Source organism: Rattus norvegicus, chromosome 7 (assembly GCF_021556685.1).
Source record: "Rattus norvegicus strain SHRSP/BbbUtx chromosome 7, alternate assembly SHRSP_T2T, whole genome shotgun sequence".
Classification (NCBI taxonomy): Eukaryota; Metazoa; Chordata; class Mammalia; order Rodentia; family Muridae; genus Rattus; species Rattus norvegicus.
Genome location: NC_141540.1, coordinates 5,691,908 through 5,718,280, shown reverse-complemented (window position 1 = coordinate 5,718,280; position 26,373 = coordinate 5,691,908). Strand labels below are relative to the sequence as shown.

At 48.3% G+C, this 26,373-nt stretch overlaps 2 protein-coding genes across 48 annotated transcripts in view; one reads left to right on the top strand and one right to left on the bottom strand.

Annotated features, from left to right (window-relative positions):
* Positions 1–9,186, top strand: part of Rbms2 (RNA binding motif, single stranded interacting protein 2) — a 52,613-nt gene extending 43,427 nt beyond the window's left edge. For 13 of the 23 annotated variants that reach the window (XM_087555958.1, XM_087555953.1, XM_087555959.1 and 10 more), the window contains 7 exons: positions 4,763–4,842; positions 4,931–5,040; positions 5,257–5,397; positions 7,582–7,692; positions 8,271–8,351; positions 8,710–8,794; positions 9,055–9,186. In XM_087555958.1, the coding sequence (XP_087412084.1) occupies positions 4,763–4,842; positions 4,931–5,040; positions 5,257–5,397; positions 7,582–7,692; positions 8,271–8,351; positions 8,710–8,790 (604 nt within the window). In that variant the 3' untranslated portion in view covers positions 8,791–8,794; positions 9,055–9,186. Of the gene's footprint in view, positions 1–954; positions 3,058–4,762; positions 4,843–4,930; positions 5,041–5,256; positions 5,398–6,939; positions 7,083–7,581; positions 7,693–8,270; positions 8,352–8,709; positions 8,795–9,054 lie in introns of those variants that run through there. The other 10 variants (XM_087555966.1, XM_087555964.1, XM_087555965.1 and 7 more) reach the window with 4 other exon arrangements.
* A 3,515-nt stretch (positions 9,187–12,701) lies between these two features.
* The window catches only part of Baz2a (bromodomain adjacent to zinc finger domain, 2A), a 37,635-nt gene continuing 23,963 nt past the window's right edge, over positions 12,702–26,373 (bottom strand). For 11 of the 25 annotated variants that reach the window (XM_087556906.1, XM_087556888.1, XM_087556893.1 and 8 more), the window contains 19 exons: positions 26,045–26,261; positions 24,087–24,187; positions 23,751–23,816; positions 23,275–23,490; positions 22,903–23,157; positions 21,145–21,359; positions 20,728–20,802; positions 20,409–20,589; positions 20,249–20,308; positions 19,930–20,074; positions 18,322–19,007; positions 17,961–18,207; positions 17,711–17,866; positions 17,483–17,634; positions 16,695–16,984; positions 16,325–16,604; positions 15,696–15,931; positions 15,464–15,607; positions 12,702–15,340 (listed from right to left, as the gene is read on the bottom strand). In XM_087556906.1, the coding sequence (XP_087413032.1) occupies positions 15,175–15,340; positions 15,464–15,607; positions 15,696–15,931; positions 16,325–16,604; positions 16,695–16,984; positions 17,483–17,634; positions 17,711–17,866; positions 17,961–18,207; positions 18,322–19,007; positions 19,930–20,074; positions 20,249–20,308; positions 20,409–20,589; positions 20,728–20,802; positions 21,145–21,359; positions 22,903–23,157; positions 23,275–23,490; positions 23,751–23,816; positions 24,087–24,187; positions 26,045–26,261 (3,888 nt within the window). In that variant the 3' untranslated portion in view covers positions 12,702–15,174. 25 annotated transcript variants of the gene reach the window in all.

Below are 26,373 nucleotides of genomic sequence, written 5' to 3'. Positions count from 1 at the left end.
TGTGTGTGTGTGTGTGGGGTGTGTGTGGGGTGTGTGTGTGTGTAATATTGAACTAAGGGCCTGGCACATAACTTGAACTGGCTGCAATCCTCCTGCCTCTGTCTCCCAGATGCTGGGATTGTAGGCATGTCCCACCAGCCTCACTGTGGCTTCCCTCTTAGTACCTTCTCCCCACTGCCTCTGCCAGCCTAGCTGTCGTTGCTCTGAGTCTGTGCACTAACAGCTGAGCATCCCCGTCCCACCACCTCACTGGAACTCTGTCAGGCCTGCGGTCACAGGTGGGAGCGAGTGACTCCCTTACTTCCCTAAGAATGGACAGCAGAGCAGAGAATTGGGATCTTCAGGGAGACGTACATCCTAGAGCAACCTGTGCAGGGGCCGTCCCGTGCTGTAGAATATTTATTTCTGAGTCTTAGCATTCTCTAGGCTGCCCTCTCGGGCTTGTGTGCCATGGTGCTGCACCTGATGCTGGCCCACCTGAAAATGACTGACTTTGTTTGTTTGTTTGTTTGGTTTACATGGTTGATCAGCATAGAGAGATGCTGCCAAGTCTGCCCATGTTGTTTGACCCCCTCACACACACATACAAAATAATTACATGTGAAAAATTGTTACACAATTCTAATATTCAGGAGACAACAGCAGAGAATCCCTGGAAGTTCAAAGCTGACACGTATCTGAAAGAGCGTGAGTGCCAGGCTAGCCTGCACTACCTCATGAGGCATCTCAAGGCAGGCTGGTGGGTAGCTCTGCAGGCAGTCCTTGCCCGGTAGGCATGACCCCCAGTTTGATCTCCAGCATGGAATGTAGTAGGTGTCTAGTGAGGAGGATGAGAAGTTAAAGGTGAACCTAGGTTACAGGAGATGCTCTTCAAAAAACCCAAAAACCCAAAACTGTGAGTATTGCACATAGAAAGTTTAAAGTCAGCCCAAGTTGATTTTTTTTCTTTTAAAGAGGCTGCCTCAAAATCAACAATGGAATCCGGGCATCAATGGTGAGGCCTTTAATCCCAGCACTCAGGAGGCGATGCAGGAGGATCTCTGTGTGTTTGGGGCCAGCCTGGTCTATAGATCGAGTTCCAGGACAGCAAAGGCCCTGTTACACAGAAAAAAACTCTTCTCTCCAAAAAAAACAAAAAACAAACAAAACAAAACAGCAGAAACTAATCAAAGCCTGATGTGTACCTCAGATGGGAGGGATCACTTGGAATTCAAGACCAGCCGAATCGAAAGTTCAATTAATCAATAAATCAATCAATAAACAAAATATTTAAAAAAACAAACAAGTGAGTTTCAGTTGAAAAGGAGATTCTGTTAGTTGTTAATCGTTTGTAGCTTAAAGGTCTGGATCCTTTTGTGTTTCAGTTACCTGGGCAGACTGGGAGTGAAGTGGGTATGATGGCCCACCCTGTGATCCTAACATTTGGGGAATACAGGCAAGAGGATGGGGAGCCCATGGACTACATGAGACCCTGTCTCAAAGACCATCCCCTCTCGCCCGAATAAAATCGAGGCTGTGGCTAGAAAAATACAAGTTCTGAACCAGTGCAGTGTGAGCGGCGCCACCTAATGGCAACCTTAGATAATGCAGGAGGAAGAAGAACCTGACTGTGTTCTTCCACTTTTGGCTACCACAGCATTTGTTTGTTTGCTTGTTTTTCTGAGACAGGGTTCTATGTGTTACCCTGGCTGCCCTGAAACTCAATTTGTAAACCAGGCTGGCGTCTAATTCAGAGAAATCCCCCTGTTTCTGTCTCCAAAGGGTTGGCATTAAAGCCATCACCACTCGGCTCTCACCTTTTTAAAATTTATTTTACTTTTATTTTTTTTCCACATGGAAAGGTTTAATGAGAGAAGAAGAGTAGAAGATGGGAGAAACAAAGGCCGGCCATGGGCACATGGAGGGAAGGGGGTGGGGGATGGGGAGAAGGGATGAAGGGGAGAGGGCACGAGAGCAGAGAGAGAAGGCAAAGAGCAAGAGCTATTTTTATTTCTTTAATTTGAGACGTGATATGGTCTTGATGTGGAGCCCAGGCTGGCTTTGAACTTGAGACCCTCTTGCCTCAGCCTCCTGAATGCTGGAATTACTCGGGCCATTGTTCGGAGCTAGCCCTTCCACTTTTGGGCTGATGTTCTCCGCTTTCCCGGTTTATGGAAACCCTTAGTTATCAGTACTTTCCCCGATATACCAGGAGGGTTTGTAGCTATGAATTAATTAAGTGGTTAAATAATTTGGGGTGGGTTTCCTGCTTGTTTGCGGAAGGCTTTAGTATGTTGTAGGCTTGCACAAGTCCTGACTCTCAGGATCTTACCTGGCTTTTCTGTGGGTGCTGGGGATTGAATGCAGATCTCTGTGTTTGAGTGGCAAGCACTTTACCAATGAGCTATCTCCTCTTCCCTGTGTTTGTTTGTTTTCTTTGCAGTACAGGCTAAAACCCATGCTTGGCAGGCGCCGGCCATCGAGCAGTGTCTCATTCCTCCTCCCCTTTCTTTTTCTTGTGTGATGTGTCCCAGTTCCATGTTTGTTGTTGTGATTAAACGCCCTGACAGAACACTCAGGAAAGAGGGTGTAGTGGTGCTCCCTGTAATCACAGCACTCGAGAGGCAGAAGTGGGTAGAAGGGCTAGCCTGGTGTATAGAGTAAGTTCCAGGCCAAAAACAGGCAAACCCACAAGTGAATGCTCTCTTGCCTGTAGGCTCAGTTTGTTCTCTCCACACTTGACACAGCTTAGGGCCCCCCATCCAGGGAACAGCCCCTGCCTAGGGAATGGTGCCACCCATGTGAATTAATGGAAGACAGTCCCTGGACATGCTGGTAAGCTCACAGGTCAGTCCAATACAGGCAGCAGCTCTTCCTGTATACTTTGAATCCCGTCTCACCAGCAGCTGGGATTAAATAACTGCCTGTGTTCTCTTTATTCATTTATGTTTCTATTACATTTTCCTTGCTAATTTGGTAAGCCTGTGTTTCTGTGTATGTGTGTGTGTGTGTGTGAGTGTGTCTGTGTGAGAGAGTATGTGTGTGTGTGTGTGTGTGTGTGAGTATGTGTATATGGATGTACCATGGCAGAAGTGGAGTCAGAGGACTTTTTTTTTTTTTTTGGTTCTTTTTTTCGGAGCTGGGGACCGAACCCAGGGCCTTGCGCTTCCTAGGCAAGCGCGACTTTTTTTTTAAAAGATTTATTTATTTTCTATTTGTGAGCACACTGTTGCTGTCTTCAGACACACTCATTACATCAGATCTTATTACAGATGGTTGTGAGCCACCATGTGGTCACTGGGAATTGAACTCAGGACCTCTGGAAGAGCAGTCAGTGCTCTTAACTTCTGAGGCATCTTCCAGCCCAGAGGACAGGTTTGGTAATCAATTTTCTTCTTTTACCATGTGGGTTCCAGGGATCAAACTCATGTCACTAGACTTGGCAGCAAGCTCCCTGACCTGCTGAGCCATCTTGCCATAGAGAGCTGCTGAAATCCCAGCATGTTGAACACTGAGACAGGGGGATCTCCTGTTTAGAGCTAACATGAGCTATACAACAAGATTCCCATTTCAGAAAATCGAAAGGAAGCAGCAACTGGTGAACACTGTGCCTGGTGAGGGTGTGGGCAGAGTTTTGCTGAGTGCTCTAATTTACAGAGCCTTGTCATTTCATTTCTTTCTTTGTCCTCTTTCCCTCCCTGTATCACTTATGGGACAAGAGTTCCAGAACAGCCAGGGCTACACAGAGAGACCCTGTTTCGAAAAACAGAACCAAACCCCAGCCAAGTGTTTATTTATTAGTTCACGGTGTGTGTGTGGGGGGTCATGCTGTCGCATCTCTGTGGAGACCAGGGAGTCCACTCACGGGAGTCCATTCTTTCTTTCAATATTGACTCTTACATGTATGAGCCTTTGTGTACCAGGTGTGAGCCTGCTGCCCTCAGAGGTCAGATGAGGGCATCAGATCCCCTGTAAATTATTGTGAGCCGTCATCATGTGAGTACGTGAAACAGAACCTGGGTCCTCTGCAAAGCAGTAGGTGCTCTCGCCCACTGAGACATTTCTCCACTTCACCTCACTCCTTTTTTTTTTTTTTCTGAGACAAAGGGTCATTGTAGCCCCAGGCGGCCTGGAACTTGATAAGTAGACCCAAGCTGGCCTCAATTCTCAGAGACGCACCAGCCTCTGCATCTTGGCACTGAGCTCAAAGGCGTGTACCACCATGCTGACATCATTAGGAATTTTTAAAAAGATAGTTCCGTAAGCACTGAAAAAACTTTGTGTTTTGTGTGTAGGTATGTGCATGTTTGCGTGTTACAGTGCATGTGTGGAGGTCAGAGAACAGCCATTAGGAGTTGGCTCTCTCCCTATGCTGTGTGGGATCCAGGGATGGAACTCTAGTTGCTGGGCCTGCTGACAAATGCCTTTATCCACTGAACCGTCTCATCAGCCCACCATGAGGGCGTGGGCTACCCAGTCAGTGCTGGCGCGTGCTGCATGACAGTTCCAGAGCTGCATGCTAATCAGATATGGTAGAGCCTTTCTGCAATTGCAGTACTCATCAAAGCCATCCTGGGGGTGGGGCTTTGAGGCCAGGCGGAGGCACACACATATGGAGAGCCTGTCGTAGAAAAACAAAGAGGAAAGCTAGGTGCCTCAAAATGAACGTGTATGACAGAAACGTCCTGGAGCATTTGTGGGGCTAGGAGCCTGGGTTCTCTCACTGGATATGTGTAGGACACATATCCTGGACAGGTAGCCTTACTCCTCATGTACGTCTTAGGATGGAATCCACAGAGAAGTGTGAAGCCATCATCACCCACTTTAATGGAAAGTATATAAAGACGCCCCCTGGAGTAGCAGGTGAGGCCTCTGGGACCCGGGCTGGGAGCCACTGGAGGAGTGAGCGCTGAACCCATACCCAGCGACTGTGTGTGTTTTCTCTCGCCAGCACCTTCTGACCCCTTGCTTTGCAAATTTGCTGATGGTGGGCCAAAGAAACGACAGAACCAAGGAAAGTTTGTGCAAAATGGACGGGCCTGGCCAAGGAACGGAGATATGGTAAAAAGATCCCCAAGGAAGCACAAACCCTAAAAGCATTGGAGTTGGAAATGGCACAGCCTGGCTTCTACGCCTGTAGGTGGGAAGCCTGAGAGCAAGATGTACGACTGAGCCCTAACAAGTGTCTACTCGCTCTTCAGTGCAGTCCCCAAAACCTGTAGTGGGGCATATGGGTACTCCGGGCTGGCAATATGGACGCTGCATTCTTTCTTACAGGGTGGAATGGCCTTGACCTATGACCCCACCACAGCTCTTCAGAATGGGTTCTACACAGCTCCTTACAGTCTCGCCCACAGCAGAATGCTCGCTCAGTCTGCACTAGCCCCGTATCTTCCATCGCCCGTGTCTTCCTACCAGGTGAGGTGCGAGGCTTTTCCTGCTGTGTGTGTGTGAAGTGAATGAATATGAAGTTTCTCTATATAGCACCCACGAATAAATGGTAGGGAGGAGCATAACGTGATATGTGTATGTATGTAAGTACACGTGTTCCTGTATGTGTATGTACATTTATGCCCATGCATACAGTGTGTGTATATATAAACACTCTTGGACACACCCTCTTGAGTCCCAGCACTCGGGAGGCAGAGGCAGTTGGATCTCTGAGTTTGAGGCCAGCCTGGAGTACATAGCTCCAAGATAACCAAGGCTACATTAAGAGAGACCCTGATTTTTTGTTTTTTTGTTTTAAAAAAGTCATCCTGCTTCTTTTTTTTTTTTTTCTTTTTTCTTTTTTTTCGGAGCTGGGGACCGAACCCAGGGCCTTGCGCTCGCTAGGCAAGCGCTCTACCACTGAGCTAAATCCCCAACCCCTCCTGCTTCTCTTTTTACCCTCATTGTATATCACTTTCATGTGGGTAAATACAGGTAGAATAGGGCCTTGGGAATCACTTTTATAAATAGGTAACCATGTTTAATATATTTTGTTATCCTCACAACGTCATCTTTTTTTTTTTTAAAGATTTATTCATTTATTATATATAAGTACACTGTAGCTGTCTTCAGACACACCAGAAGAGGGCGTCAGATCTCTTTACAGATGGTTGTGAGCCCCCATGTGGTTGCTGGGAATTGAACTCAGGACCTCTGGAAGAGTCGTCGGGTGCTCTTAACCGCTGAGCCATCTCTCCAGCCCACAACATCATCTTTTTAACAGTCCTTTTACTTTATATGTATTAGTGTTTCCTCTGGGAGAGCAGAACATGGTCTTAGCTGCTGAGCCACCTCCCAGCGTCCAGTCAATCCCACCCCACCCCCGTTGTGTGTGTGTGTAGAGCTCAGAAGGTAGTAAGCTGCTAGTGTTTGTTACCAGCTTGTTCTTTTTAACTTTTTTTTTTTTTTGGTTCTTTTTTTCGGAGCTGGGGACCGAATCTTTTTAACTTTTAAAGTTTTTGAGACAGGGTCTCACTATGTAGCTCTGGCAAGTCTGGAACCCTCTATGTAGTCCAGGCTGGTCTTTTTTTTTTTTTTTTTTTTTTTTTTTTCAGAGCTGAGGACCGAACCCAGGGCCTTGCGCTTGCTAGGCAAGTGCTCTACCACTGAGCTAAATCCCCAACACCCAGGCTGGTCTTAAATCAGAGATTGATCTGCCTTTTCCCTGCAAACGCTAGGACTAAAGGTGTGCCACCACCATGCCCAGCAAAAACAGCTTGTCCTTTTGTTTGTTTTTCCAGGTAGGGTCTCTCTGTGCAGCCCTGGCTGTCCTGGAACTCTCTCTGTAGACCAGGCTGCCTTCAAACTCACAGATCTGCCTGCCTCTGCTTCCGGAGTGCTGGGATTAAAGGCATGCAGCACCAAGTCTGAGTAAACAGCTTGAAGGGTCAGCGTGGGGGTGGGGGCTCTGCTAAACATTCTCAGTCACTGAGCCTAGGCAGTTAACATTTTTGTTTTTGATTATATCAGAGAGTGACTCAGACATCTCCTGTACAAGTACCTAACACATCTTGGATGCAACAGCAGTCGTACCTCATGCAGCCTTCAGTGAGTGTTCAGAAGTGGGCAGAAGCGAAAGAGATAATTTGATGTAAAGAAAAGCAAAGGGCTTTGATGGCAGGATATGTGGGTGTGAGTTTTGGCTCAGTGCATTATGCAAACCAACAGTAACCTTAGTTTTGTGGGTCTGTTATTCTTAGACATAGATCCCTGCAGACAGAAGGTGAGGGCGCTGTTCCTACTGTAGACCTGGGTACTGCTCAGGTTAATCCTCAGGACTTGGAAAGGTCAGCAGATGGTACTCTAGTTCCTGTGTAGTTTGCTTCCTGATTCCAGTGCAGTTAATAAACTATTCTTAAAAAGCAAATAAAGTCTGGGTGTAGAGACAACAAACCTTTAATCCTTGCACTCGGGTGGTAGCAGCAGGTGGATCTGTGAGTTCAAGGCCAGCCTGGTCTACAGAATTCCAGGTCAGCTAGGGCCACACAGAGTAACCCTGTCAAAACAAACAAAACAAAACAAAATGTTGGTGGCCCTGCTTGGCACAGTTGCTGCCTAAGGTGTCTTTACAGGAGGCTGCTTCCTAACCACTCCCTTCATTGCCTCCTCTAGGGCTCAGTTCTGACACCAGGGATGGACCACCCCCTCTCTCTCCAGCCTGCCTCCATGATGGGACCTCTTACTCAGCAACTGGGGCACCTGTCACTCAACAGCCTGGGCACGGTAAAGGGTTTTCTGGGATTATTAACCCCTTCGGAATAAGAAGCACCTGTGAAAATGCTCCTTGGCATCAGTAGTTATGCGGAACGCAAGTGTTTCAGGGTCCAAGAAGGCACACTCAGCACTGGGGTAAATGCCTCTAATCCTTGTACTCGGGAGGCTGAGGCAGGAGGACTGTCAAAAGCTCAAGGCCATTGGTAAACCGAAAAGAACCTGTAAGCTGGGAATGTAGCCGCTCTGCCTTCCTGCCTACCTCATACCCGCTTCACAGAACTAAGTGTGGTGTAAACACTTGTGAATTTGCTTAGGTGCCGGTGCGAGTTTCCTAGAACAACTCATCATAACACTAAAAGGAAAGGGATGAAGCCCAGGATTTGTTTAGGCCTGACTGGTGTAGGAGAGCTCATGGTAGGGAAGTGAGAGTGTGGAGGAAGAGACAGGGAAGGAAGGAGGGGTTAACATGTCTCTAGCTGGTGTCCTTGGTACCCCAGGAACATTTTTAAGCAGTACCCACAATAAAGGTCTCTTTTCCAAAGCTCCCAAGGGCTTTGAACTAGCGGGAACCATTGTTTTCTTTCCAGTTCATGCCAGCAGCCGCTGCTATGCAAGGAACTTACATCTCCCAGTACCCAGCTGTGCCTTCTTCCAGTGTTTCTGTTGAGGTAGGAGCTTTGCCGTGAGGCCAGGACACGTCAAGGGCAGATCTTCGTGCTGTGTACTTTCTTCTCTCTCGGTACTGCCGACATCCTCACTGCTGGGTGTGAGGAGTGCAGGAGGAAGGTGTTTAGCCTGCCTGCTCAGTTCAGTTCAGACACGGATGGTGACTGCAGTCGCCTCAATACTCTGAATATGAGCAATTGCTTAAGTATTTTCCAAGGTAGCTGGACCACTTTGTCCTCTTCCCAGCAGCCTGGATGCTGGGCACACACCTGCGTTTGGGGAGTGGCTGAACTGGGGAAGGCTTTAGTGGGCAGTGTGAGTGTAGGAATGCTTCAGTAACTTTCTTTGGCCATGACACAGGAGAGCAATGGTCAGCAGAGTCAACTGGCAGTGGAGCCCCCCTCAGACCATGGGGTCTATCCTTTCCAGTTCAGCAAGTAGTGAGGTGAGAACTTTATGGTGGGATGTGCTGCTATGCTGGGCTGGGAGAGGGCTGCTTGCAGCTTGGTTTTGCCTATAGCCACGGGTTAATTAATAGTCACCTCTTCTCCATACCTTCTCCAGCTTATGCCTCCTTTAGGGTCTTTCCCCCATCTTTGTTAAACAGAGATGAACTCTTGGAGATGCTCCTGACTCTAGAAGAGCAAGTTACAAGCCTGGCTGAAAAGTACCGAGCACTAACACCTGGCTGTCATTCCCTCACAGGTCCGGACTTAAAGAAGCTTATGCACTCCTCCTTGGGCTGTTTTCCCATTGCTGATGGAACCTGAGGAACCATGTTGTTTTTCGAATGTGCTACTACATTCAAGATCAAAAAGACTTTTTTCTTTTGCAAAAGAAGTTTCTTGCTTTGTATTTAATTGCAGCGAAACCTTTCTCCTACCCCAAAGACACCAGTTGAGCTGCTTCTCATCTTCAAGAGGTTTGGGTATGTTGGGATTGATTTCTTTAAAAAAGAAGACAAAATAGCAGTGCTGGAAGGAAAGTCAATGAAGGAGCACTGCCTGCCAAGTTTAGTTATGGACTATTTGCAATGTGTCTTAAATATGCAGGTTTAAAATATTTGTTTCGCAAAGCTCTCAGCACCACCCCGACACAGTTTAAGGCAGGGTCTCAGTGCAGTCCAGGCTGGCTTTGAACTCATAGAGATCCTTCCCACTCTGAGTGCACTGCCATGTCTAGTTTTGTTTTTTTCTTTTTAAACTTCTTGTCCACATTGTTCTTTTTCTCATTTCTATTTAGCTGAGCCTGCCTACTTTGCCTTTTTACAATTTTCAACTTTATGAATTTGATTTAAATTTCATGTGGAATTGGGGGAAAGGGAGAGCAGCACACAGTAGAGAGAAGTGTGGGCAGTGGAGGTGGCGTCCCTCTGCCCTCCTGTCCTAGGAGAGACTAGACTTTTAACCTCAGGAGACATGACAACCATGCAGCCTTTGGAAGCCACCTTCAACCAAATCTGGTGGCAAGTGCCACTGAGAAGTATCATCCAGCTTCAGCATTCTGGGACACCTATTCTGCCTCCTGGAGGGTCTTCATCCTGCCCCAGGTCTCATAGCCCCTATGCCCTCCACTTTACCTGGAGATTGTTTTGTCCCAAGAGGCTGCTATCTTGTTCATCATCCTTCATTGCCAAGCCTGGGGATTATCTCACGTGCTTGGTAACTAGTTACAGGCCAAGGATGGTCCTGCACACCTGACAATACAGAGCTCAACCCTACTCGTCCACCCCTTACTCCCTGGCAGTTATCTGGTGTAGACTAAAACCCAGCCCAGCCCAGCACAGCCCAGCCCCGGACTTGGAGCTTGTTATTGTTCATGTCATTGACCAGCAGTGCCATCTGTGACTTTGAATTCGGCCCATTCTGCCTCCTGGAGGACCTTTTTTGCCTGGGTTCTCAGAGCCTCTTTCCTGCTGCACGTGGCTATACTCAATGGTACTCTGCTGAATCACTTAGTTCAGCAGGAGCCATCTTAGCGGGCTCACCCTTGGTTGTATGTACATGCCAAGTACACACCGTTTGAAGGGATGACAGCAAGAACTGTAGTGTGTACTGTGCATGCTTGAGAATTGACTGAGCTCTCTGCAGAGTGCCCAGCCCAGCCCTGGTGTGTTTGGACCCCTTCCCTCCCCAAGGAACCATAACACCAGAAATCATTTTCCTTCTTGTAGAAGGACAGCAGGGTGCTAGGATATAAAAAGGCAATTCTTACAGCAACCTGGCCACTCAAAGGTCAGGAGGGACCTTCAAACATGGCTGACTTTAACTGTTCCCTTCTGCATGAGCTTCCCCACATAATGTGACTTGTTACATATCCCTTCACGCCACAGGTACACATCCAGTAGACACAGTAATGGAGATGAGGAAGTGTGTCCAGAGGCCAGGGTGAAAGAGGAAGGGCTGAGTGTGGTGGTTGTGTCCTGGCCTGACTGTGCTTCTGTGCAGTCTGGACAGTGGAGAGCATCAAGTACATTAAGAGTTTCCTCATTGCCTCCAACCTCAGCAAGTTCATGCCTAGTTACAGTGGCTTCCAGCCCTCAGTGAGAGTCTGGCAAACCCAGAGCTCTGCCCTGTGGACTGGGGAGGCCCAGCTGACAGTCTTGCTGCCACTTCACTGCCTATTAAGACTTGTTTCTTTTTCAGTAGTTCTAAAACAATTTGAATGGCTGACAGGTTTAAAATTTGAAATTACTGTTTGAGGTTTTCCTCTTGCATATACTGGTTAGATTAATCTAGTGTTTCTGGTTAGACAGGTGTGAGCATGGGAAATGAGGGTAACCTGTAATTTTGTTTTTATAGTGCTTGCTAATGGCACCGTGTAATTTCTGCTTGGTGATTTCCATCCACTCTTATTTTCTTCATTATCTCATTACTCGGGAAGGCAGTGACTGGAGACAGGAAGTAGGATGCAGGCCATGAGGGATGAGTTATAAGCCACCTCTCCATCATCCTGCCCAAGGCTCACAACACTATGCTGTGTCTCCTGAATCCCATTTGCATGGAGGCTCGGCACTCCACATCTCGCCTGCACTCATTTTAGTACATTGTGGTTTTGCTTCCAATTAGACAGAGCATTAGACCTCACACCTGGCATGTGATTCTTCATGAGACCCCAGGCCTGCCCCATCTCACTGTCACTGGCATGCATGTGGAACAATGAAAGGGAAAGTGTTCAGTAATAAGGGGTGGCAGTACAGCACATGTGTTATGAGCAGAGGACCAGCTTATTGCCCTTGTACCTGTCCCTCCTGGTCAGGTGGGTACCCCATTTTGTTGCCAAGAACAGTACAGTTGAGTAGGTGGTAGGTCAGAGAGTATGGTGTGTGTAGAGGTAAATCTGTGCTTGTCACAGCAGTTTTTCCCTATCCCATACAAGCCAACCACTGTACTTTGGGGTAGCCTGCCTCTTCCAAGTGCCTCTGGGCTCTGTGAGAGCCTCCCCCCAAGCAGGTAGACCAATTTGTTTCCTCTGCTCTTTGCTGGACCTCCCCAGAGGTGGTCTCCATGTGGCGGTGATGCGAAAGATCAATGTCCTTGTGACCACTGCTCTGACTGTCCAAAATAAGCATTTTCTGTCCAAGCAAATCCCCAAACTTCCTCACCCTCATTACTCAACTACCTCAGTCTCACAGCTCAAGGCACACAAGCACCCACTTGCCTCACATCATCCTCTCCTGCCCTTGTGTTTATGGGCTTGGAGCAAATGCAAAGTCCTCAGTTTCAAAACTCAAGCTGCTCTTCCTGGATCTGCGCCTTCTCTAGTGACACTGGCCCCCAATCACCTACTGGGGGCTTTAGAGAGTGACTCTCCAGGTTGGTCCCTGTAGGACAAGCAGGGAGCTGTGCTGTGCAGTCTGATGCCAGTTTTGGAGCCTCGTTTAAGAGCCCAGAGTGTAGGAGAACTGAGTGGTGGTGGTTTGCAGTCTGAGAGGGCTGGAATGGACGGCTCTGCTCCTGCCCCTGCCCCTCTGGGCAGTCGGATGATGACTTCTGGATGTACTCGTTACCCCAGAGAGAAGCTAATTTATACTTAAAACGCCTTTTGTACACTTCCCCTTTACCCAGAAACCTGTAGTTATGCTCTCCTGTGTCTACATCAACACTACCTCTTGCTCACTCTCCTTGGCTGACTTAGAAGAGCTTTTGCTAACGTGCCTCCTATCTTCACCTCTTGTCCATGCTGACGTGCCCATTCCCACCCAACAGCACACAGCTGACTCGGAGCAGGCACTGAGTGTTCTACCACACCAGAAGACCCAGAAAACAGGTCAAGCGGGGAGCCTGACCCACCCAGTCATTATCCTAGGGATGGTAGCGACCTCTGCTTCAGGAGACAGACATGGACCCTCCTTGAGTCTTTATCAAATGTGGCTTTATTCAATGACAAGCACTTTCTACAGCCGCACCTGTGGAACATCACATGGCAAAAACCCGGGTTTGTTTTTTTTTTTTTTCTCTAGACTTTTTTCCTTTTTTTAAACCTTATTAAAAATGAGATTGGTCCTAAAAATATAGAAAGAAATAAATTTAAATTCACAAAAAACTGTACATTATCAAAAAGTCACTAAAACACCACATTTGGTTATATAAAAAGTCCCTTTTGTTGTAAAAGGAACATGGAAACTTGTTGGTGTTGATGGTTTCTTGCTGTTACTGGGGAGGGGACACAAAGGGCAGGGGGAGGGCTGTCTTTTTATTTTTAACCTGCTTTCCCTACCAAATACTCTTTGTCAACAAGAGAAAAGTCCACCTAGCTTGAGGGGCAGTGAAGATGAGGAAAGAAAAGTATGAGAAATGGCCCCTTTGATCACATCCTGCCCCACAATCCCTTCAGCCCCCATTTCTTCAAATCAAGGCTAGGACCTCCACCTTCAGAGTGCCTGGTCCCTAGGGCAGAGGCGGGGCTGGGAGAGGAGCACACAGCAGAGAGCCCAGGCTCCACTGTCCCTCACCTCAACAACGAATGACTCCAGTACACTTTATGCCAGGGGAAACAGTTCCAAACATCTAACACAAAGTTTGTTACAGCGCAGTTATTTAGATAAAATATAAATATTTATGCATAATATAAAGTCAATTCAAATATTCTTCAATCCACCTCTTATTTAAAAGCAAAAAAAAAATTCTCAAATAAAATTAAGTTTTGAGGTTTATCGACAGAAAAGGCGACTTTAGAAGTAGGCAACAGGGAGCGCGGTGAGGGTGGGTTGAGAAGAGTGGGGGCTGCACTGCCCTGCTCTTCAGTACTGCTGGAGTACAAGGAATGCTTCGCCTCACCTGGCATCCTCCACCCACCCATGGAACGAACATTGCTTGGATGCCTCAGCTCTCTGCTTAGGCCAGCCAGCAGCCACCTCCCCAGTGCAAGTACCCGTAATTTCTGATGGGAGGGGCTTGGCTGAGCAGGAAAGCAGGGGCCAGTGGCCCATGGCTACAGCTCGGAGTTAGCAGCTGTCCTCTCATGCTGGGGGCTAACCTGGGCTTAGTCACACACAGGGCAGTGGTAGACCCAGATCCTCCTCTCTGCCCATCCTGTGCTCCAGGGTCTCTGCTGCTGGGGAAGGAAGGGGTCCTGGGATATGAAGACGGTGTGCGGAAGGAAAACACAGCTAAACCCAGACACTCATGGTTTAGGGAAGATCCAGTTCTCCCAACAAAAACACAAACCTCAAAGCTAGTAAGAGGAGAGGGAGTTCCTGCTGAAAAGATTGCACAGTTTGAAGAGGCTGGAAAAGAAATGACCATGAGGAGAGCCAGCTTTGCCCCAGAGAAAATAGTTCCTGTGTTTTCCCAAAGACAAAAAGTGATGGTAAGAAACAATGGGAAGGTGGGAATAAACACATGTGGGGGAACAATGGGTCTATCACACTACAGGGTCACACTCACACTCACAACACACACTACCTCTCCCCTCCTCTCTGAGGCCAGTTGACTGCTGCCTGGCCTCCATCTCGGAGGAGCACTCGAACTCAGCAGTCGTTGTCCCTGAGGAGCTCCCAAGAGGGAGGTCTGGGAAGCAGGGGAAGGAGGCTGGAAGGCCTAGGGGTGTCTGCCTGTCTGCCCGCTCCCCAGTCACTGAATTTCAGAGAAGGCTAGAGACTCACAGAAACTCAGCGTGTGAGGAGGAGCCGACACCTTAGAGGGTTACCTATTGGCAGAAGATGAGGACACACAGACAGGGGAGCTCTGAACTTTGTTTTCCACACAAGGGCAAAAAGCCTGGGGAAAGGGAGGGAAAGAAGAACCCGTACACGACAGTCTTACATTACTGGGTGGGACAAAACCCTACAAATAGGGAGGAGTTAGAGGAGGAGGGAGGACTCAACACAGACAAAAGCAGCATGTTCAGGGCCCGGTGTCCGGCTCGACACACCTGGGAGTTAAGTCCACTTTACTGGCCGTCACTGCGGGTCCGCACACAGTACAGAGTGTTTCTCGGTTTCACACATTCACTAGAACTATTGCTATTGTTAAATAACCCCAGGAAGCTGAGGCATCATGGAAAGGGAAGGGAGGAGGCTAGGACAAGGAGGGAGGGCTTCTTTGCCTCTCTCCATTGTAACTCAGGGAGAAAAAACAGGAAAATTCTTTCTTTTTTGGCTTTCTGTCCAGAAGGACCTCATCTCTGCATCTCTTATTTGAGGAGCAAGAGGAGGGAGAAAAGGGATTAGGAAGGAGAGGATGTGGGTGCTGCCGAGGGCAGTCAAAAATCAGCATTGTCTGACTTGAGTCCACCCAGGGCAGCCATCAGCAGGTGAGAACGGCAGGTTTTTGTTTGGAAGGTTGGAGAAGATGCCACAAGGTGACTCCCACCTTCCTTGCCTCATAGATTGGCCTGTTTTCCCTGATAAAATTCCTCCCAGCGGCTCTCAAAGAAGCGGCGCATGATGTGCCCAGCCTTGCCCACTTCAGAGTCATCCTCATTGAAGGTCTGGCAGTTGTCAAAAACCAGCAGGGCATCAGCTGCAAACTCCTCTGAGCTAGTGTACCTGGGCAGAGGAGACAGGCGGGGCTGTGAGCTGTTAGGTCTGAGCTAGTGTACCTGGGCAGGGGAGACGGGCGGGGCTGTGAGCTGAGAGAAAGAAAGGGTGAACCGAGAGAGATCATCTTACCCTCCCCGGAGCAGCCGTTCTCGCATGGTGGAAAAGTCCATAGGGTTCTTGATGACGCGCCGGTACCCACTCACCAAGCGGGGGTTCACAGGTTCTAGGAAAGGCCAGGCTGCATCATGGGACTCCATCTCCATTAGGATGATCCTATGCACACAGAAAGCACACATACACTCACTCTTACAGCCTCTCTGGCACAGAGACAGCCAGCTAGTCCGAGAATCCACTAACTCACTCGCAAAATGTGAGATCACTGTGGTGGCTTCTCATCGAAAGTCGCCGTCTTTTGGAGGGAGATAGCCTGTCTTCTGGGTACTGAGACACTGCTGGGCTTTCTCTATTCCTTGACAACATCCTTCGCCGCCGCCGCCGCCGGCTGTCACCTTCTGTGAAGGTCAGTGGAAAACTACTTTTCCGCTTCTGGCCTCGTTTTAGAGAAGCAGGCCTCTGAGTGTATTCTTCCTCTACCTGCTGAGGAGAGGCCCAGGTAAGCAGCAGTGTGCGGCTGCGCTGGTCACACCCCTGGCTCATCACAATTTTGCTTCCCAAGACTGTGGCTTCCAATGTTCACAGACAAGCCGGCATGTGAACTCATTCAAATAATCAGTGGGAGGGTCAGTAAAATGAATGGTGATCACCACTATTATATATATAGTAATTTCCTATTTACAGAGGAAATGACTGGGGCTTCAAGACTGTAAGTGACTTATTCAGATAAGATTCAACTCAAACATGCTGTCCCAGGCTCATCCCTGGGTAGCAGCACCTGAGGGAAGGGGACATCTGTGGGACTGTTGCTTAAAGACAGATGAAGACATCATGGAGTCCTGTTTGAGAATAGAGATCAGAAAGCAGATGCCTTACCTGGGCCAGACAGACAGCACAGAACCAGTCTCCTTCTGGAACAGCCTCCATCTTGGGCCGATGACAGTAAATGTGGCAGCCTCGGTCACACCCATCACAAAGCAGGAGAAACTCGTCATTGTCACCCTTCCGACAGACCAGACAGGTCACTTTGTTGACAGACTTCTCCCAGGCGATGGACCTTTCCAGCTGGCCCACGCACAGGCACACTTGGGCTGCACTGCGGCACCTCTCAAGTGTCTGCCGCCAGACTCGGACCCGAGGCGTGATCTCATAGGATCTGTAGGGAAAGGGGTGAGTGATCCTAGCGTGAGGAACAGGACTTTGTCGTCCCTGTCCCAAGTCAGCACAGACAGCAGGAGTCACTCACATCTCAGTCGTGGCACTGTCAGGCTCACCACTGGGTGTGCTCAGGAGGGCCTTCTCCACTACCACCTCGTGAGCTGCCCACAAAGGCTCCCGCAAGTACCGCCGCTCCACGTTTTGCTCCAGAACAGCCAATCGCATCACAGCGAGGTCCAGAGGGTTGGTGTTCTGCCGCTGAGGCACTGCTCCTTCCCTGCCCCGACCCCTCCAAGGGATGTCCTCCTGAGAGTCAGGCAGATGCTCACAGTACGTCAAGTCTTCTCTGGTGGAGTCTGGACTAGGGCATGTCCAGCCCTTCCGATGGGAAAGAGAAACAGAACACATTTTAAAGGGAAACATTTCATGTCATGGTAGATCACTCAGGAAGAGGAAACCAAGGGCTTGTCCTGCCACCTTCCCCCAGCCAGGTGCGTGGCTCATGTTTGCAATCCCAACACCTGGAAGGCTAAGACAGAAAGAAAGCCTTGAGTCCCAGGCCACTCTGAGCTAGAGTAAAACCCTGTATCAAAAACTAGAACCTAGGGCTGGAAAGAAGGCGCAGTAATTAAGAGTACAGACTATTTCTCAAAGGGACCTAGGTTCAATTCCCAGAACACACATCATGGGGTTCATAACTGTCTCGAAGGCCAATGCGAGAGGATCTGACACTTCTGGCCTGGGAGGACACGGCACACATGTACTACATAAACTAAGTGCAGGCAAAACATCCACACACATAAAAATAAACAAAAACAAAAATTAAAATCAAATCCTCCCCTAAACAACTCGCTCCCCAATGCCGACCCCAGGTACCCGAATCTGCAGATCAGAGAGGACGACTCGCCGTTCTAGCTCCTCCACCCACTGAAGCACAGCCAGGTCTGTCTCGAAAGTTTTCTCTTTGGGGGACCAACTCATAATTCCTTCTTCCAAGGCAGGCAGCTGACTGGGCTCAAAGATGGGGTCTAGGAAGAGAGTAGTCCATAAAGGCCTGTGCACAGCAGCTCCTCTAGACCAGGTTGGGGTCGAGGTCTTACTTACCAGTTAAGGGCTGCAAACAAACCTCCTGCAAAAAGTCCTTGTGCTTACTAAGATGTTTGTGAAGCGCCTTCTCCCGGATGCCTCGGGGATGCAGCGCCTTGAGCAGGACATCCAGTGTCTCAGGATCTCGGATCCACCACCAGCCTGAGCACATATCTATGTACAGAGGATAAGCACATGGGCCAAGGCATGGGAAGCAGGCACCAGGCACACGGCCCACAGTGGAGACTGTAATTACCTCCATGCTTACCCCGTCCTAGCCAAGCTTGCTCACCAGGGGGGATAGGCTGGGCTGTCAGCTGGGTTAAGTAATGTTGCTCCACCTGCTTGAAGAACTTGCTAGGAGGTCTCCCTCTCCGTTTTGGTTGTCCCAGCCCTGTGGGACTCTGTGGTATTTCTTCAGAGTCCCCAGATAGCCTCTTAGGGCCCCCTCCAGGTAAGTGGGTGAAAGAAAGCTGCACTGGAGAACAAGGATTGGCAGCACCTGGTGTATTCATCTACAAATCAGAAGACATGAAGGAGTTTACATCTTTCCTACTTCAGGCTACAGCCTCACAGCCAGATATGGGAGCCTGGGGCAAGACAAAGAGCAGTTTGATTTGGCTACTTACTGGTTTAGAGGAGGCAGGCAGCTGGAGGGAGGGAGTAGGTTGGTCCTCAGACACTGCAGGGGGTGGTGTAGGAGCAGCATCACAGGGTATCTGGGCTGAGAAGTTAAACCACGGACCTTGAGGACCAGGGCAGGGTTGTGTCTCATCAGGCTCTGGCTCCTCTAAGGACTGAGATGGAGCAGAGTCTAATTTTCCGGGGCTGCTATCAGGCGTGAGGACTGAGCTGCTCAACAGGGAGTTGTGGCTCTGAGTCTGGCTCAGCCAAGACAGGAAGGCAGACTGGCTGAGGTCGTGCTGGCTCTGACCCAGAGAGAAAGGGGAACCTTCCGGTTCTAGGAACCCGTTACTTGACTGAAGATGAGGCTGGATAGGAGTCTGAGGCTGAGGCTGAGGCTGAGGCTGAGGCTGAGGCTGAGGCTGGGGCTGAGGCTGGGGCTGAGGCTGAGCTCTTGGGTGAGCTTGAGACTGGGCTTGTTCTGAATCATGTTCTCTAATGGTGGACTTAAGGTGCTGAGGCTGCAGAGACCCTGGCTTAGGTTTTCGAGGTCGCCCTCGGGACCGGGCAGGAGAAGTAGAGGTGGTAGAGCCCGTTGGCTCCCTCTTTACAGAGACTTGGGCAGAGCTGGGCGTTGAAGTGACTGCTTCCATCAAGGACTCGGTTTCTTGCTTTATTCCATCTTCAGTAACTGGAAAGAGAAACACAGAGCATAAGACTGATACACACAGACTGTTGTAGAGTGGAGAAGAATGAGGTCTATGAACAGAACATCCTTGCTTTTTTTTTTTTTTTTGGAGCTGGGGACCAAACCCAGGGCCTTGCGCTTGCTAGAAAAAAAGGAAAAAAAAATTTTGCTTTTTCAGATCTGCTGATTATCACCCTTACATGCCCATGAACAGAGTATCTGAGGAAGAAACCATTTGTTTGTTTTGAGATAGTCTGTCACCGTGGCTGGCCATGATATCAAAGGATCACCTGGCCTCTGCCTCTCCCAGGAAGAATCTTTTGCTATAAAGATGTCTAACCACAGCATAATCTTAAACGTCTTCACTGAGGAATGACGCTGGCTGAGCACTCTTTCCTAAGACAGTCTGGCTTTGAGCTCCAGAGCCTCTTGCTGCAGCCTCCCAAGCTCTGGGGTCAGTGTTCATCAAAATGCTCAGATCAGTCCTCTTTTCTATGTCTGGGATCAACCCCAGAATATTGTGTTAACACCTGCCAAGAAGCTACACCTAAGGTCTATTAAGCACTAAAGAGTATAAACCCATTATAATTTTTTGTAGTCTTTGAAAGAAATTAATTATGTGTATGTGTGTGCAGGTGCCTGTGGAGGCCACAGGGACTGAATCCTTGAAGTTACAGGTGGCTGTGAGACGTGTGGTGCTGGGAACCCAACTCAGGTCCTCTGGAAAAGCAGTGCATGATCTTAACCTCTGCCTTCTCCAGCCCCAGTCCTCAGCTGCCTTATGGAGTACATCTAGTATAGCATGTGGCTGCTGTGTGACAGCAGAGGTAGCCTGACTCTTCAGTCAAAGCCCAGAAGGACTAGGAAGGAAGCAAGTGCTCACTTTTGTTTGGACTTCGCCCCAAGCTCCCACAGTTGCACCTACCTGCACTCCCCTCTGATCCTTCCACAAAGATACCAGCAAGACACGGTAAGACCCAGTAATGGCGTCTAAAGCGGTCTTGACCCAAGGACACTGCCCGAAGCATCTGGGACGAGTGAAGCAGTTTTTTTCTAAAGAAGAGCTGACGCTGGATAGGAATTGAAAAAGAATAAAAACCATTTCCATCGTGGCCTGATGAATTTTAGTATCTGGGAGAGAACTGAAGCTTATCAACTCCCCTACATAACTGATATCATCTGAAGAAAGTGATCAGTTCTTACCCAACCCACATTCCCAAGTCTTGTGAGACTAAGAACTGTACCTTACTGAGTTTCTCTATCTGGCGCTCTAGCTCTGGGATGCTAGATGCTGCAACATCAACCTGCACAGAGACGAGCAGATAATGAGAAAAGGAGAGCTGCCAGATCCAAAAACGAAAAAGTGAACTTTCCAACCCCCTCTCCTTCCACTTTGGTCTGCACCTCCCCATCTCTTCGACCCCTGCGGCCATGAACAGCTGCTGTATTTTCCTCCTCTTCCTCCTCTTCTATGCCACTGGTCTCCTCCATGATCCGAGAGCTGCGCCTCCGTCCCAGGCTGTCATCTACCCCTTCCATCATAACTTCAGGCCGCCCAGTTCGCTTGGCTAGGGCAGTTTTCAGTCTTAAGAAATAGAGATTAGGAGAAGACTCTGGTGAAGAATAATATAATGCCAAAAAAGAAACACTTGAAATTTGCATTTTCCAGAGCCCTGGCTAATGCCTCACCCTCCCTCTGGGTTCTACTCTGTCCTGCCCCTACCTCCGGAGTCGGCCTTCAACAATCCATTTGTTTTTCCTGTAGCTAGACATGTTCTCCAGAGTCTTGTCAATCTCACTGCAGGGGAACATGGGGTGATTTTTGAAGGAGAAGTGGCAGAGCAAAGAAGAAAAAAAGAAAGATAGATAGATAAAGGAGCTGTGGGAATTTTCAGTCCAGTTCAAACAGAATGAATGACAAAGGCAGGCTTACAATAAGTCTATGCCAAGTCATTCCAGCATCCTCAGAGAAGAAAGATCAAGCAACAGACACATCCTCCCCGGGACTTCTGCCTAGCCCCCCCCCCCCCCCGCCACACACACACACACACACACACACACACACACACACACACACACACACACACACACACACACACACACACGGCCCAGGACTGACCGTTCCCACCCAAGCTCTCACTTGATGACAATGGTGGAGCCGTTGAGCTCATGCACAAGGAAGGCTAGGACAGAAGCCTTCTGCTGAGGCGGCTGGGCCTGAAAAGGCTGAGTTCGCAGACTGTCACAGAAGGACGGCTCCACTCTGTATGCCATGAGGAAGCAGCGCAGTACCTCAGACACATTGTCTCTGGTCAATGGGATCTCTGACACCTTCTCCCCCAGGATCTTTAGGGACTGTTTGGAAGGAAGCATAGTGGAAATGAGAAGGGAAATAGGAACAACTCAAGTTGGGGAAACTGGGAAAATCTCAGGGTTAAGAGAAAGGAACGAGGTTAGCAAGACGGCTCTGGCAATCATGAAACGTGCCATTGAGTCTGATGTGAATACCTTTAATTCCCAGACACACTTGATGGAAGAACTGATTCCCCTCAAGTTGTCCTGTGACCATACACATACATGCATGCAAGCACACACACAATAGATAAATATAATTTTAAACACTTTAGGATTTCAGAGAGAGAGCTATTCCTCTTCCTAGGATACAGTCTGGTTCTAACCCCCACATGGCCGTTTACAAACTGTCTATAATGCAGCTACAGGGGACCAACCTTGTCTTCCGACTGCACTGTCACCAGGCACACACACCACACACATGTGTATGCAGGCAAACACTCAACTGTGTAAAATAAAACTAAACCTTAATAATACATTTTTAACCCACCCTTCCTTTTTGTGGGGGGTGGGGAGCTCAGGGACTCTCTATGTAGCCTGGGCTCTCCTGGAACTTGGCTCTGCAGAACAGGCTAAAAAAGGCCCACCTGCCTCTGCCTCCCAGTCACTGAGACCAAAGGTGTGCACTACCACAGCTAGCTATAAGAAATTTATTTGTGGGAAAAAAAGAGAAAAAGAATGAAAGTTGCAGGACATGGGCTGAGGAGATGGCTCAGCAGTTGGGGCGGTGGTCGATGGCTTGCTTTCCCAGAGGACCTGGGCTAAATTGCCAGCATCCATACGGCAGCTCACAACTGCCTGTAACTCTGAATCTCAGGGGATCCAACAACTTTTTGTGGTCTGTGTAGTACCAGGCACATACGTACACAGACAGGTAAAACATGTCTACACATAGAATAAATAAAAAATTAAGGAAAAAAGTTACTAGAAAAAGGTGAGGGGTTGGGGATTTAGCTCAGTGGTAGAGGCCCTGGGTTCGGTCCCCAGCTCCGGAAAAAAAAAAAGAAAAAGAAAAAGGTGAAAAGGGAGATTGAGAGATGGCTCAGTAGTTAAGAGCACCGACTGCTCTTCCAGAGGTCCTGAGTTCAAATTCTAGCAACAACATGGTGGCTCACAACCATTTGTAATGAAATCTGATGTCTTCTTCTGTGTCTGGAGACAGCTACAGTACAGTGTACTCCCATACATAAAATAAATAAATCTTAAAAAAAAAAAAAAGGAAAAAGAAAAAGGCGAAAGACAACAAAAAGAAACTGCAAAGTAAGAAAAAGAAAATGAACAAAGGAAGCCTTGCAGAGAAAAAGGCATAGAAAAGCTAGAAACAGGAAGCAGCTACATTTCCCTTACTTCTGTGGGTTCTTTTTTTTTTTTTTTTTTTTTTTTTTTTGAGCTGGGGACCGAACCCAGGGCCTTGCGCTTCCTAGGTAAGCGCTCTACCACTGAGCTAAATCCCCAGCCCCACTTCTGTGGGTTCTTTAAGGGAAGCTTTTAAGTGTTCTCAAAGAGAGAGCTAAACTATATGTAACACAGGCCTGGGAACGCTCACCTGACAGTAGGAGGGCAAACCAGGATCGTGAAGTGCAGCCTTCAGGAGCCGGACCAGCAGGTCCTGCACTTTGTCCAAGCTGTCACCTTGACATAAGAGCCCCTCCTGCAGGACTCCGAGACTAGGAACATCTTTGGTAAGGTCAAAGCCTAGCACTTTGCCAAAACTGTGCAGGAACTCCACGATGGTCAAGCAATCTGAGAAAGCCCTGCTGGACAGTGTCAAACCAGGGATGCGTGTGAAGTCAGGCAGGGGCTGGAGAGAGAAAAGCACATGGATATCCTGTTTGACTTACCAGGAGGCACTATCTAGATATTGTCCTTCTGGTAATAGAAACGTCCTCACAACTGGCCCTTCCATGACCCTTAATACCTGGTGGTCAGCCAGACACATATCCTCCGTGGGCTTCTTCATCTCCTCCAAGATGACCTGCTGCCTCTGCCGCTCCTCCAGTCGCCTCTGTGTAGCTCTACAGGATGGCCTGGCTCTGGGCTCTTCCTTTCCCTTCACTTTTACCTTTTCTTTCTTTTCCCTCTTCACCTTTTCCTTCAGCTTCTCCTGCTTTGTCTTCATCTTCTCTTTCTCAGCCTACCCACCCAGGGAGAAAGGACAAACAAGTACGTGCATAAGGACACCTGTCTAGCTGCGCCCAATCCTAGTTCCTCACAAACTCGAGTCTAAAATGTAACTGTAACACTGACTGACATGGTGTGTTTAGACAATCTCTGTGGTGCTTTACAATCAGACTTGAGAGATGGGAATTTAGCTTTGTGGTAGAGTGCTTATCTAGCATGCACAATGCACCTTGGAAAAAGAATCACACTTGGGACACGTATTGGTGTAGATACCTTGAACTTCCTCTTAGTGTCCTTCGGCTTTGAGTTCTTGGTGTCTTGCTTCCTCTTGTTTCTGGCCTGTAAACCATAAGGGAAGTCATTTCTCCTCAAACTCTGAAAGCACCTTTGCTTGGGCTAGGATTTGAAAATAGGAGAGGGTGCTGGGGAGGAGAGGTGGGATGGGACTATAAGGAGTTAGCAATGGCTCCAGTCTCCCGCCCTAGAGATGCCCATGTTGTCTTGATCAAGCCCACTTTAAATCGAGCCTAGGGAAGCCCACTGAATGAGTGACAGACAGTAAGGGTGGAAATTCGGGGACGGGTTGTGCGGCAGGCTGATAGTCCTCACCTGCCCTTGGACAGGAGGCTGACTCTCTCCCCGCTGAACCTTCTGCCTCACCTTCTTTTTGCTCTTAGTCATCTTTGCTTTATCTTCCTCACTCAGTGTTTCTGTGACGGCAGGAAGGAAATTCAAAGAAGTGAGAGAGAAAACCATGCGTGGCACCCACAGCAGTGCATGCCTATTACAAAGTTGGCTTCTCCTGCAGCACTAGAACCAAGGTTTTTTGGTTTTTGTTTTGAGTAGACATAATAAAACATTTAGGAGATACAGCGGTGTGAGAGGCCTCTGCTGAGGCAGCTGCACAAAGTGCTCCAACAGTACTGCCAGCCCAGGAGCCACAGACTCACTCCATCTCAACTGCCTCGCAAGTGGCCCAGCTGATGGAAAGGTGGCTACAACTGCAGAATGTCTTTATAACCTGTCGTTCCCCCGGCTATGCAGATGTGTATGCAATACACAGACTGATGCACACTGCCTGACTTTAGTGTAAAGAGAGCTGAGAACAGAACCAGGATTCTAAACTGTCAGGGAAAGAGGATACTACTGTTTTATAATACTGACATCTTTAGTGTACACTAGAATGATAATGGACTCTATCAGAGAATCAGCTCACTACTGTCAGAGCCAGTGCTTATGCTCAGCTTCCACAGCTCAATTCACTGAGAGATCTGAATCAAAGTATACATCTGCAAATAATTCTAACACTTTGACCTGACAGTACCTATTCCTTCATTTCTGATACATAAACATCACCATACATTTTTTTAAAGAATTATTTATTAAGGGTTGGGGATTTAGTTCAGTGGTAGAGCGCTTGCCTAGCAAGCGCAAGGCCCTGGGTTCGGTCCCCAGCTCCGGAAAAAAAAAAAAAGAATTATTTATTTATTATATGTAAGTACACTGTAGCTGTCTTCAGACACACCAGAAGAGGGCATCAGATCTCATTACAGATGTCTGTGAGCCACCATGTGGTTGTCACCATACATTTTTACAGGGACCTTTTAAACTATTAGGGGCAAATAAATCACTTAATGTTTTTGTTAAGCTGGGCAGTGGGAAAACACCTCTAATCCCAGTGCTTGGGAGGCAGGAGCAGATATCTGAGTTCAAGGCCACCCTGGTCTACAGAGTGAGTTCTTGAGCTCACAGGGCTTCACAGAGAAACCCTGTCTCAAAAACAAAACAGAACAAAACGAAAGCTTTTGCTGAGATGAAGATGAGTTGGAGGGATGCTCAGCTGTGAAGAGCTCTTCCTGCTCTTGCACAGAACATGGAGTCCATTCCCAGTTCACAACCAACCTCAAGTTGAGTTCTAGGGAATCTCACGCCCTGCTATGGCCGTCACAGGTACCTAGGTAATGCCTAGGGCAAAACACTTCTACACAGGCTGGGATTTTAGTGTTTACAGAGGACTTGCTAGACGAATGTTTAAAGTCCTAGATTGGTCCTCAACATGGGAGAGAAAAAAAGATACAGCCAGAAAGAGCTAGGACTGTGAATGGAATTTTAAAAACTATTTCGTATTCTGCACACTGCACAGTGGATGCATTTTTAAGCAATGTTTATTTAAAAAAATTAAGACATTTTCCTATTTATCTATCCCACTAAAGTAGTGTTCCAAAAACCTTTTGGATTCAGGTGTGAATTGAAGACGCTACAATATAAATCACGGAAATTATATGAAAAAATTCAGTCTAAGCAAAGAGCTGATAGACAAGAAAAACCATAGCAGCCTTCTCCTTTGGCCATTACTGTATGTGGGAATAACCCACAACTCAGAAGGAAGAAATTGCCTGGGGGTAAAAAAGTAGCAAAGAGCTGGGGTTCTATTCACACCTTCCAAGGAGCGAGAATGGATTTAGGTTCATTTGTCCAAATGTCAGTCCTTCCTGGGAAAACCGGTATCAGCAATTCAGCAACAGCTCCTGAAGGAGCAGGGTGTCTGAGCTACAGTCACACTGTACCTTGGGTTTCCAGTTTCTTTGGAAGTCGGTTGTCCGTTTCAGTCAGCAGTCCAGGCACTTGGACCTTAGGAGGCCGGCCCCGGCCCCGCCTCACTCTGGGGACCTCCTTGTCCTTGTCCTTGCTCTTCTCACTGTTTCGAGGTCGGCCTCGTCTGCCAGTGATGGCTTGAATCCTGGAAGGAATCTCCTCTGCTGACAACTGGACCCATTGCAAGCCCTAAAGGAACAGGGACACTGAGCTATGAGGAGACAGTGATCTGTGCAGGTCACTAAGCCCTCTAAAGTGTCCCATACTCCTTGGGCTACCTAACTCCATAAAAGGAAGTTAT